The sequence below is a fragment of the Argiope bruennichi genome, chromosome 11 (genome assembly GCF_947563725.1).
Source record: "Argiope bruennichi chromosome 11, qqArgBrue1.1, whole genome shotgun sequence".
Taxonomy (NCBI): domain Eukaryota; kingdom Metazoa; phylum Arthropoda; class Arachnida; order Araneae; family Araneidae; genus Argiope; species Argiope bruennichi.
Window position 1 is genome coordinate 68,220,101 of NC_079161.1, and position 13,803 is coordinate 68,233,903.

The window sequence follows — 13,803 nt, forward strand, 5'->3', positions numbered from 1 at the left end:
TGCAGTTTCTGTTTGAAAACTGTGCAAGCGAAAAATTATATAAATAAATACAAACATGGATAAGAAATCAAATTTCAAAGACTCTGTAAAATGTAATCTACTTTTTCAAAAAAACAGAATTTTACATGCAAAAAATATTATAGCATATACATGTATATTTATTGCTCATACAGCATAAATCAATTGCAAACACAAAAAAGGTTTGTTTTTGAAACAATCCTTTTTAAAGCGTGTATCATTTGTATTCTAAAATAAGGGGGGAAAAAGAATAAATAAGCAAATATAAAAAGCAAGAAAAGATCATTTAAGGTGAAAAAAAATCAGATAAAAACAAACAGCTCAAATAAGAAATCCGTTAATACAATGGGGGAATAAATTCACTAAACTTCGAGTTCCTTTTCATCAAAATCGTCTGAAAAAACAACACTAACAAACGATATTATTTCAACTAAAAAAAAAGAAAAAAGAATTCATAATGTTTTAGGAGATTCTGTGCGGATTATGTAAACAAAACAATTTGCAATCTGCTTACAAATTAGATTGTTACCCTCGCTTTGACTTTCATTTCGCGCCAGAAAAAATCAGGGAATCAAAATATTTAAACGAATCTGTGCAAAATCAATAAAGATTTCAAAAACAGCGAGAAACGGAGAAAGATTTCATACGTAGTATTAAGGCACACTTCATGTAATTTAATATCAGCTTGTTTATTTGTCAAATTAAAGTTGTTGACGATATTGAAGCTTTAACAAAATATTTATTAAATTCTCAGTTTTTTTCTTAAAAGATACACATAAGCATATGCATTTTGTTTAAATTTCAAAGATTTTACAGTATTAAATATAAATCCAATAACTCGTTTCGGAAAAAACATCTTATTTGGTCCAATCAGACAGCAATATTTTGTAATACAGTGTCTCACAAAAGTGATGGGACACTTGTACTTTACAAAAAGAAAATGTAATAAAATAAATAAATAAACATGTACAAAAATTTTTTGGGTGTGTTTCATATTTAAAGTTAGTAACAATTATTACATAACATACATTTTGTCAAAATATTAAAATACTAATTTAATAAAAATACAATTGTTTAGAACGGAGCAAAAAATGGTTCATATAAGTGATGGGACACTTACTTTTCCATCAAATATTTATCCAAAAATTTTACTTTTTAAAAGGTTTTAATATTTTGTTGGATTTCCTTTTACTTTTAAAACATGATTTAATCTTCTTGGGATGGATTCGACTAATTTTTTTTGTGATTTCTGGAATGATTTTACCCCATTCTTCTTGCAGCACCGATTTTAATTGTTGTTTTGAAGAAATGGTGTGTTTCCGAATTCTTGATTCCAATTCTTGCCAAATATTCTCTATGGGATTTACGTCGGGAGATTGTGGTGGTGTTTTTATTATTTCAGGACAGTTATACAGCAGCCAGAGTCTAACGTTCAAAGCAGTGTGCTTGGGGTCATTGTCCTGGTAGAATTTAAAATCTTTATGAAGGTTCAATTTTCGTGCTGAAGATTTCAAATTTTGCTTTAAAATGTCAATATACTTGTACTGATCCATTATACTGTCAATAAAAACAAGATTACCAACTCCAGCGGACGACATACACGCCCATACCATATCTTCTCCTCCACAATGTTTTACTGTTGGCACCAAATTCTGTTTGAGAAATTTTTCCCTGGGTTTTCACCACACCAAGATTCTACCGTCAGAACCAAATATATTAAATTTACTCTCATTAGCAAATATAACTTTATTCCAGTAATCAGAATTCTTATTTATGTTGGATTTTGCGAAAGCTAGTCTGAGTTTTCTATTCTTTTCACTTACGAAAATTTTTTTCCTGGCTACTCTACCATGATATCCAGCAGATCGAATTACCCTTCTAATAGTTTCAGGATTAACAATTATTCCATATAATGCTTGTAAATCAACAGCAACTTTAGGAGCAGTCTTTCTTGGATTTTTTTTTTAATATTTCGAACGATAATTCGTTTTATTCCATTGGATAGCTTTGATGGGCGGCCAGGTCTTCTTTTATCCTGAATAATATATTCTTTTTATATCGTTTAATGATAATGAAAACTGTTGAATGACTCAAGTTAACTGTTTCAGCAGTTTTTCTAATAGATTTTCCACATTCAATATGCAAATTAATAACTAATTTTCGAATTTCAGGCGTAGTTTCTTTTCGTTTAGCATTCATGGCTGCACAGAGCAAAAAAACACAAAAATTCCAAAACAAACTGGAGAGAAATACTGCAGACGATTTTATAAATTATTGCCAATTGCTTTTGAGTAAAAATAAAACCACCAAAAATATTTTTATTGCTTATTTCAGACGATTTTTGTTGCATATCTAATGGTGTCCCATCAATTATGTGAGCTATTTTTTGCTCCGTTCTAAACAATTGTTTTTTTATTAAATTAATATTTTAATATTTTGACAAAATGTATGTTATGTAATAATTGTTATTAAATTTAAGTATGAAACACACCCACGAAAATTTGTATATGTTTTTTTAATTTATCTTATTACAGTTTCCTTTTGTAAAGCGCAAGTGCCCCATCACTTTTGTGAGACACTGTATATCTATATATATTTTTAATGAAAATCTCTGAAATGAAAAATTAAATTTGAAAACATGATAGTTTCAATAAAATAAAAAGTCGACAATGGAACTATTTTATGTTTTCGTATATTTATCCAATACGACTCATTTTATGTTTATCATCGTAGTAAAACTTACATAATATAGCATGGATTTTGGACTTCTTCATATTGATCTACTGGGTTAAGAATTTGATATAGATGTACTATTTTTATATCAAAATTTCATGCAAAATTTCAATTACCTCGATAACTTTTTAGCTATCATGTTCTTACATACATGAATACACTGTCATTCAACCTTGTGAGGGATTTACTATAAAATTTGACTCAGTTTTACAATAAATATATTACAAAATTCATCTATTATTGTAAAAATTAATTTAAAGAAAAAATTTTTAAAAATCACTTTTTTTTTTGAAAAATTAAGCTTTTATATAATTCTATTCATTTATTATAGTAAATACTTAAAAATCTATATTAATGAAAAATGCATCTTTCTTTAAAGAAACGAACTTGAATTTAAGTTGTGATAACCATAACATAATTAAGCTTGTCTTAAATCTACCAAAATCTGAAGTCTATATCACTTTGATAAGGATATTATAAATATCAAATTGAGAAAAAGGATTTTTTTTTATATAAAACTCAAAGTCGGCGAATGTGTTGTTTGCCAAAGACGGTTGTTAAAAGTTTAATTTTTTTATAATATGATTTTAATAAATAATATTTAATTTGTAATATGGTTTAATAAATAATATTTTATAAAGTGCAAAGTTACAGTTCAAAAATACAAAAAAAAATTTAAAAAAACTCCAAAAATATATCATACTTTTCGTTCCTTTTTAAAAATATAAGTTTTTTCCCCTCTCGTATAGTAAAAAAAAAAAAAAAAAAAAAAAATCTTTAAATTGTCACGACAGTGGAACCTCATTTAGAAATTCCATTCCAGATTCATTTCAAGTAGTTTTTAAAAAACTCCACCAAACGACATTCTTTATTTGTGAAAAGATGTGAAGGAAATGACACACTTTAAGGTATTTTCCGAAAATTAAAATCGATTCCAGTAAATACAAACATCCACGTTCAAAGAAATGACGTAAAACGGCAAAACTAATTCAGAAAAAAAAAGCAAACGATTTCCGAAAACCATCTCGAGAAAATATATTATTTTCCTTTACAAAATAGTAAAATAAAAAGAATAGAAAAATCATTACAAAAAATAGAAAAGGAACAATAGTCTGTAGTTGAAATAAAATATATTTGTAAATGTTGTTCTTCAACTGCAAAATATTTTTTTGCAAAAAGAAAATCATGAAAAATTCTATTTTCGGAAAAAAAATAAGAAAGGAAAAAAACATATTTAAACCGGAAAACTATATTTGATGAAAACTTTTGAAACAATGAAATGTTTTTCTTAATCCACAAAAACTTAAAAGGTTAGTGTTTTCTTTTAAATTGAATAAATTTTGTTTCGTTACGCTTGTTTTGAAAACAATGTTTTATTGAAAATGAAATTTACTAAAAAAATATAATTACCTGAAAAATGGAAACTTACACCTCTAAATTTCAAGTTTTGTAAAATAATAATGTTTAACTATGAATATTATGAAATAAATATTAAATTAATATAATTGAAAAAAATCGAGCATTTTGTGTTCAGTTATTTAATTATAATTAGTAGAATTATTTCATTAAATTATATCTATAGCACTTTAAAAGATATCGTTTCCATCTTTTTGAAATAGATTCCTTTTTAAATAATTTGAAAGAAAAATTATTTATTGGTGATTAAAGTTTATTTATTAATTAGTCTTTTAATAATTAATTTGTTTCCCTTACTTAAAATATAATTAATAAGTAACTAAAATTATCATCTATATTTATAATTTAATCCATAAATTAATAAATTAAATAAATAGCAATAGTATGAGCTAAATGTAACCAAATTATCATAAAAATGTAATAAATATTTCAACCAACTTAGCTTGATTAAAGAATTAATCTTATTATTAGAGTTGTTTGGTTAAAAGTATTTAATTTATTTATATTACTATTATTTTATTCTGTTTTAAATTATATTTTTCCAAATTTATGGAAATAATTATTTTATATTATTAAAGATTATTTAATTTCGTTCCTGATTAATTTATACTTCACATTTTACTAATAATGTAATTAGATAAAAAAATTATCGTCTGACTTGAAATATGCGTTTAACTGAATATTAAATGAAAAATAAAATTCCTTTAAAAGAAGATTTTATTGAATAATTTGAATTTTTTTAACGATTAAATTAATCGATTTGAAATGAAATTATTTTAATTCATTCACTTCAACAAAGTGAATATCATCGACGGATATATTCGAAATCATTGAAATTTTTCAGCAATAGTTCTGTATACATAAATTTATGGGCTATCAGCTAAAATAGCTTTAAAATGGCGCTAGGATAAAATTTTCATTTTCTCGTGATTCCCTGACAATTGAAAGTAAAAGCTTAATTGAAATTAGTAAAATATGATTAGATTTATCAAAAAAAAAATAACATTTGTATTGAAGCATTTTTGTAACTATAATTGTTTCGGAGTTACGCGCTGAAAACTGAATTTTAGTCCCACGCTTTTACTGCTTTTTAAACGAATAATGATTCCATGGAAAGCTTTCATAGTTCCCGTTTTCTTCTTTTTTGGTACTCATAGATATAGTGCTGTCCTCCATTACGATATCAGAGGATGCGATGTCGGACGAAGTTGAATTTCCTGTTCCTTGTATCTCCACAAAATCAGCGGGTTGACCTCCTTAGTATTTTCTCACATAATTCTCTCATGAAGGTGTTATCACGGAGAATGACTTGAATGGCATTGGCGTACAATAGTTACGAAATATTAAACTTTGGCGGGAATCTAACATTTTTTTCTGAACTTATCACGTGATGCTTGGCGAGATTTTTGGCGATTAATCCCTAGCATGATATTAATGGCATCTGCAAATCGAATTCGTGTTTTAGAAGCGTCTTACAACCGATTAAAACAAAAATTTTAAATTAAACTACTATTGTAGCCACAAAATTCCATATAAGATTTGATGTATTTAAGTCACTGCGTTTTTCAATTATTGCATTTACATGTTTCTGGAAGTAAATACTGACAGACACTCAACCCCTGGTTGGATTTGGCTCAAAATTTGACGTGCTCTACACTATAAAAGGAAAATCTGTGTACCCAATTTCTTCATATAGTACTTTTAGTTCTTAGTTTTCATGCTTTCTTATATTCGAACAGCCGGACAGACCGAGCTCTCTGATCAGATTTTGCTCGAAATTTGATAGAAATCTACATATTTGATGTAAAGACCGCATACCAAATTTCATGTGTTTAGCTCAAAGCGTTTTTGAGTTATCTTTGTCACAGTTAGACGGATATTTTCTAAAAATGTGTTTTTCGAACTGAGAGAAGTCTAAAAACACGAAGATTCATCAAAATATCGAGTTCGAATTTTTTGACGATTACTATACTTACTCCATACCGAGATCCAAAAAATTGAAAAAAAAAAAAAATGAATAGATTTTTCGTCTTCCGGCTTCAGATAGAAAATTTTTCGTTGCTTTTGAATTATTCAATTATTTCCTTGTTTTTTTTTTTGTTCAATTAATTAATTATATTTTAGAATTTTTTAATCACAAATTCTTATTCTCATATTTTGCATACAAATGTAACATTTTTTGAATAAAAAGTGCAACATTTTGCAAATAAATTGTGCAGTAAGATTAATACTCTCTCTCTCTATGTCATGTGTCAATATTTACTGAAATAAAGCGCTCATTTTAATCCGAGACTAAATACCCGTAGATGAATCTTCGAAATTGCATATCCAGAATAACAAATTAAAGATTATTTTCCGAAAATGAATGTATTTACAAAAGACTCGTATATTTCAAGGGCATTTTAAAAAGATTAATAGATTCTAAACATTATCTCTGTTAATTATTGTAAGACGATTCAGTTATTTATAATTAAAATAATTTGAAATTTGTAAACGCTAGATGTTTCGAGATCCGGCATAATATAAATATTTGGGATTAGTATGTATCATTATTCACTGTTTTATTACTCAATTTTATATCGAATTTCATCTGATGAAATTTAATTTAATTAAATGTTTACTAATTCTAGAAGGAAATTTAAAGCTTCATTGTTGAAAACATTATATTACTTAAATATGAGCTGATGAATTTTTGAAAATTTTAATTAGATTTATGTTTTTGTTTCAAGCAACACAAATGCTAGTTCGAAACGAGTTAGGACTTTTTAGCCATCATCAGAAAACGAGGAAGTCTTCCTCTCTCCAAAGTTCCAAAAATCACACTAATGGAAGGACGTCTGACAATTGACAGAGTTTGCTTTTATCAAGCATGGTGTACAAGTATACAGCTTATTATTGATGAAAATGGTTTTCGAACCTGGAAACTTCTTGCCTCGAATACAATATCTTACTTACAAGATACAAGGAATTTCAAAGTTTTAGCTTGCATCAATAAATTAAGATGACGTCCACCGTTTAAAAATCTGTAGAACATTGATAGTTATTAACTTTGTTAGTAGCTTAACTCTGTTAGTATCTTAAGTTGTTAGTAGCTTAACTCTGTTAGTACCTTAACTTGTTAGAAGCTTAACTCTGTTAGTACCTTGTTAGATGCTTAACTCTGTTAGTACCATGTTAGAAGCTTAACTCTGTTAGTACGTTGTTAGTAGTTTAACTTTGTTAGTATCTTAACTTGTCAGTAGCTTAACTCTGTTAGTAACTTAACTCTATTAATAGTTAATTCTCTTAGTAGTTAACTCTGTTACCCGTCAATTCAATTAGTAGTTAATTCTGTTAGTAATCAATTCTGTTTGTAGCTTAAATAAGTTAGTATTTAACTCTGACAACAGCTTAACACTGTTAATAGCTTAACTCTGTTAGTAGTCAATTCTGTTAGTAGCTTAAATCTATTAACAGTTAACTCTGATAATATTTAACTCTTTTAAAAGTTAACTCTGATGGTAGTTAATTCTGTTAGTAGCCTGCGTCAGTTGAAAACATTTGTTTAACTTAAAAGTACGGTTCCGTCGCCAAACTCGCCAAATCTTGCCCAAACATCACCGGATTGAACTTATTTCCATTATATTTGAAAACAGACTCTTAATTTTTTTGAAATTAAATTAAATATCTATATTTTTCACAGTACTTAATACTTTGTATTTATTTCCAGTTCGAAGGAATTTCTTAGATGGTATATTCTATAAAATTAATATAATTAAACTTCTACTTGGTTTAAAATTTTTTAGATATTACATTGCAAATAAAGATATCATTAAAAAATAATTTTCTAACTATTATTATATGCAGCGTTATTTACAAATTCTTTGAGAAATTAAATCATACAGAACAGGTTACACGGAAGAAAACCATTTTTACTTTCTCATTTACAAAGTACAAAATGATGCTTTTTTTTTTTTTTTTTTTTGAAATTATGTCTACCTGTTTGACTGTGAATACAATAATACTTTGAGCTATGTGGATGAAATTTGACATACGGACTTTATATCAAATTGGTAAATTTCTATCAAATTTTAAACGGATTCCATTTAGATGAAGACTTATTGTACGGCTGTCGAAATACAAGTAAGTTTCTGATAACAACAAAAATGAAAGATATAGATAGAAAAAAACCTTAATAATATCGCGTACAAACGCGAGTAATCTGTCATCATCCTCAATAAATCAACTAAAATATATTTTTGTACAGCTAATGAAAAAGAAAAGATTAATTGTAAATAAATCATTGATATATTGAAAACGAATTGAAACATGTAAACTAAATCGTCCAGTTTATTGGAAATGGAGCCTCTCGATTTTTTTTATCATGTGAGAACATGATGTTGTTTTGGTTAGGAGGTTTTGAATTTCGGAATCGCGTGGGCGATGAATATTGAAGCTCAAAATCGCGTAGGCAATGAATAAAGCCTAAATTTCAATTTTCATCATCCTCTTTTAATCGCATCTATTTCTTTTACCTGCTTTTACCAGTATTGCTTTATTATTATGTACGCTTCTTTGACAGCAGATGCGTTTTTAAAAGTTTGACGTAGAACTATGACATGACAGCTGTTATTTCAGCTCAAAATCGGTCGAGCTAGAAAAGCTTTTGTTTGCCAGCTAGAAAAATTGAAAATGAAAGTTTAAAAAATTATCATTATATATATATATATAGAGAGAGAGAGAGAGAAAGAGAGGGGGAGGGATAGAGACCGATCGAAAAGTCTCGCGATTGTTTCAAACCGGTTTAAACTGGTTAATGACTTAAATGAATTAAGGCAAATAATGACTTAAAAAATAATAATGTTCTCACATAATAACTTGAAATTTGCCGTCGTAGATTTCATTCTCATTTTATTTTTTATTTAAAGTAGTCACTTTGCGCTTTCTTGTGTACGAAGTGTACAAAGAGAAAGTATAGCAATCAGCGAAAAATTCGACCTCCAGATTGACCGTAACAGACCTTTCTGAGTCTCAAAAAGGGGTTATTGGAATTATGCTTATCTGTATGTGTTCACAATAACAGGAAAACGCTTTAAGCTAGACGGGTGAAACTTGGTAAATGGTCTTTACATCCATTTTGAAGATTTCTCTTAACTTTTTAAGGAAATCTGTTTACGGGAAGTCTGTCTGTCCAGAATCCAAATATAATTTAATAAGATAACTGCAAAATGAAAAAGTTTAAATACATAAAATTTAATACACATATTGAGCATCTAAAATTTAAATACCTATCGAAATTGGAATTGAATCCGTAAAGGGTTTGACCATCTGTATATGACAAAGGGTATGTAATTTTGTGGCTATAATAATAGGTCAAATTTCGGTTACATTTGATGTAAGAAGTCCAAAACTAAATTCGATACTCTAGTTCGGTTTTCATTACCACATTCCAGCGATCCATCGCAAAAGAACGTATGGTTCTTTCGTAATTATTAATCACCAATTGCATGCGAATAACATTACACAAATATATTTATTAATGAGTATATTAGAAAGACCTGCACAGAGTGATTCCCGCTCGTTTGAGTCATTATGTGTACCAAGAGAGAGCAGACATGTTTTTTCTGGAATTGGTAATGTCTAAGACGTAGAGATTCATCCAAATTTCGAAATATTTTTCTTATCGATAACAATACTCCGTACAGGTAAATCACCGTGCCTTTTCACCGTTAATGTTGTATGTGAAAGAAAAGATACATGGAATACAAAGAATCACGTTCAGCAGTAAGAGCATGAACGAAAAGAGAAACACAAGTGTATCCGGAACAGGAGTAGTATCTAATGTAAGTCATGCATCAAACATATTTTATGACTGTTGTTTTATGCATCAGATAAGCAGATACCCCATATATTTCTTCTTCTTTTATTTTCTCGTATATGGAATATATAGAATGAAAGTATTGCAAACGTCCAAAAAATTTCTAACTCGAGATTTTGACGAATCCCCAAGTTTCAGATATTCCAGACTCCGAAAATCAAACTTTCGGAAATTATGTCTGTTTGTTAACTCAAACACGCTTTGAGCTAGAAGGATTAAATTTGGAATATAGACTTTAAAACAGATGTGTAGGTGCATGTCAGATTTTCAGAGGAAGTCTCCATGAGGAAAACTATTCAGAAGAGGTCTCTTTATCCGGCTGTTCGAATATAAGTTAACACAATAATTACAAAACGAAGAGAGCTAGATGTATAAAATTCAGTACACAGATTTAAAATCCATAGTGTGGATACCTGTGAACGTTTGAGTTTCTTAAATAAGTGAATTACCAAATTTTAAAAAGCGAAATCTTTCCTTTTTTCATTGTAATTGCATAGGCAGTCCAATTACAGGAAAAAAAATTCCCCTAAATTATTTTACTGTGATTTAGTATCCTTTTCCGACAATATTAAAAATTATTCGCACTTTTTTAGCCTCTTATATAATCTGAGTTTATCTTTTTGTTAAATGTAATTGTAATTAAAAATTTTGTAATTATCACATGCCACTGCTACGCAAGGTGTTCATGCAGATTATACCTTTATTAGAGTGTATGCGAGAAAGTTTTGGGCTGACCACTGCCGCTGGTTTTCGTTAGAGATTTAACAAATTTTTATTTAAAAAAATTGTATGAAAGTTTTAGACACGCTTATTTTTGTAAAGGTTTATATCTACATAAAGTATATTTTTACTAAATTTTATACAATCTGGGATCATTTATTTATGAAAGTTTTGAAAAAAAAACCCTACGAATTAAAACTGTTTCATTTTCCGAATGAAAACTCTTCTGAAAATTTCATTTATATTGAATTTAAATCCTTACAATTGATTTGTTCGATATTTTTAAAAAAATTATACCAAGTAATTAAGAAATTTGTACGCTGTTCAGCAGTAGTTTTATATTAAGAGACACACATATTAAAAAAAAATTATTTCTTTAAATATCTAGGAAATATGAATAAATTAGTGATTTCATATTAAAAAAAATAGAAATGAATTGAAAATCACTCAAATAAATAATTATTAAGTTAACCCTTTAAAGTGCCATTTCTTTCTAGTCATATTATGTTAAAATATTTTTAGGCTTGAAGCTGGAATAAAAAAAAGGGATTCATTTAGCTTATTAGATAAATTTAATTTGGTTAATTAATTAATTTGGTTAATTAATAAATAAGTGACAAACCAAGACACATAATTTTGTGTGAGATAAAAAACTGAAGCATCTAAGTTTCTAAAATGTGTCAGAACTGATGCCAACCTACATAATTTCATACAAAGATTGATCAATTTGGTGGGAGGCATACTTCCCACGGCCTTTGAAAGGGTTAATTCGAAACCTTACCTTATGTCTGTGTTCTGCAGCATCCAATAAGGACCATTGTTTAACCATTCCATATAGAAAATACATGATGTGAACATTCCTCCGTAAAAGATATCCCACTAATGATACGTGACACTAAATACACCATAAAATAGCATATTGATCACTGGAACATGGTCTGATCACTGTTACACTAAATTCACTGTTATTGAAAATAGTAGTGATTGATGTCTTTAAGTGATTTTCACGTAGTGATTATTTCTGGTCATATCCATTATATAATGTAAGCCAGTTTCATTTTCACGTCCATAAATGTGAAAGATTCTGTGCTAAATTCATATAATGTAAGATAATTTATAAATGGTAAAAAATGTCAGTAAATATTGATGAAATATTTTAACAGAAAATAGTGAAAGTTAAAATAATTTATTTGATAATATAATAGTCGACTTTAATGATTTCTTTTGTAAAAATTCTGACAATTTATTAGTTTGTTAAATGGAATATAAAAATAAAATGGAAACCATTAAAATAATGTTTATGATTTCATGCTGTATTTTTCGATAATGAAATTTTCGTAAAGTAATTATGTTTTACAGAACGATAATGTAGTAAAAATTTAAGAATTAATTAATTAAATAAAAATAATTTCAATTAATAATATTTTTAGGACAAACAAAATTTTTAATTTATATTAATTGAACTTATTATTAAAAATAAATCGGCGAAATGCTAAATAACCGCTCACATACTAGTAATAAATTCGAAATTAATTTTAATTTTAAATTAAATTTAATAAAATAATCAAATTCGCGAGATTCACGAGAAAATATTGTCTAATTTTAAATTTTCTAACACGTGGAATAACTTAATTCGGTTATTAAAAAAATGTTTCCAATAAAATATTCTCAGTTCTTTAAAGAATTAAAAGTTTTCGAAACTTTTTCGATAAATTATATGTTTCAAAAGTTTTATTTTAAGAATAATATTCCTCAAAAAATTCTTAAAAAATCAACCCGTCTCTTAAACTGAGTTCCGATGGTAAATCCGATGAATTTTCTAAAAATTCGATTGCATAGTTTTTATATGTCTTATGCAAATATAATTGTGGCGGGAGCTGAACTTGATAGTTAACCACAAATGCATTCTAAAATTCACAAATATCCATTATCCAAAACCACGGAAGCAGAAATCACGTTAATCCATATTGCTACTGAATCGCACATGTCCACGACTTCATACCAAATCGGAACACACTAGGACCTCACATTCCAAACTCGACATTCCAACTGCCGCGGAAACCATACAAATTCCGGAGCCTGGACCAAAATCCCCTCCAGAGGGCGCTGGAGGAGGGTGACGTCACCGGGTCTTTCGCGTGTTTCTGGTCGGTTTGACGAAGTTATTCGGCAGATTGTTTTTGTCTGGGAGATTGAAATATTTTCCGGGAGTTTTTTTTTCCCTCTTTTTCCCTGAAACGGGAAGAGGAAGAATTAGAAAGGGTGGAATGGTCCCCTTCACTGCACAATGGGAACTTAATGGAATATTCTTAATGGTTTTAGAAAAATGTGCTGAGTCGGAAGGTCTCCCCGAACAATTCAATTTTAGGGAAAGACAAATACCATTAGCGGAATCGAAATGCAAAAGAGAAGTTCTGTGATCCATGACTTAGTTGTCCTTGATCCAAAAGCAATTGTCCTTTGGAAACAAATGCAACAGTAATCAAACATGAAATATCTGTAATTGAAATTTCTTGAATTAAGGACTTGATGAAAAGTTAAAAATTCGTCTTTCGATTTCATGAAAATGTTTTAAAAAATAAATAAATATAAACATGTTGGGAATGTTCCAAACAATTGCATTGATTAAATAGGGGAAGAGGTCTTCTCGAAGCTTTCTCGCATTCTCTCTAATAAAAGCATTATGCTTCTTTTTCTCATGTAAAAAAAATTAAAAAATCGCCAAATATTTATTACTAATAGGTTCTTTCATAACGATTTAAACCTTCTATCTCAAATTATCATCTGAAAACATTATTATTTTTTATGTCATTGTTTGTCTTAATAATTTAAGTCGTGAATCAGTTAAAACTGGTTTGAAACAATCACATGACTATTAGATTACGCATGCGTCGATATTTAGAAAAACGATGGCTTTTTTCATCTCAAAATTGGTCAAGCTTCACAACTTTTTCTCTAGGACCAAAACTTTTTTTTTCTTCCAAAAATCCGATTTAAACTGGTTTGGAATAATCCCGTGATTACTGTATTGTGCTGTCGTTAATTTTTAGAAAACCGAT

General features: G+C 28.2%; 1 protein-coding gene across 3 annotated transcripts in view; it reads right to left on the bottom strand.

The window, feature by feature from the left end:
* The window catches only part of LOC129957168 (peripheral plasma membrane protein CASK-like), a 666,946-nt gene extending 655,352 nt beyond the window's left edge, over positions 1–11,594 (bottom strand). For all 3 annotated transcript variants that reach the window (XM_056069352.1, XM_056069351.1, XM_056069349.1), the window contains exon 1: positions 11,526–11,594. In XM_056069352.1, coding sequence (XP_055925327.1) covers positions 11,526–11,591 — 66 coding nt within the window. In that variant the 5' untranslated portion in view covers positions 11,592–11,594. The remainder of the gene's footprint in view (positions 1–11,525) is intronic.
* Positions 11,595–13,803: the final 2,209 nt, after the last annotated feature.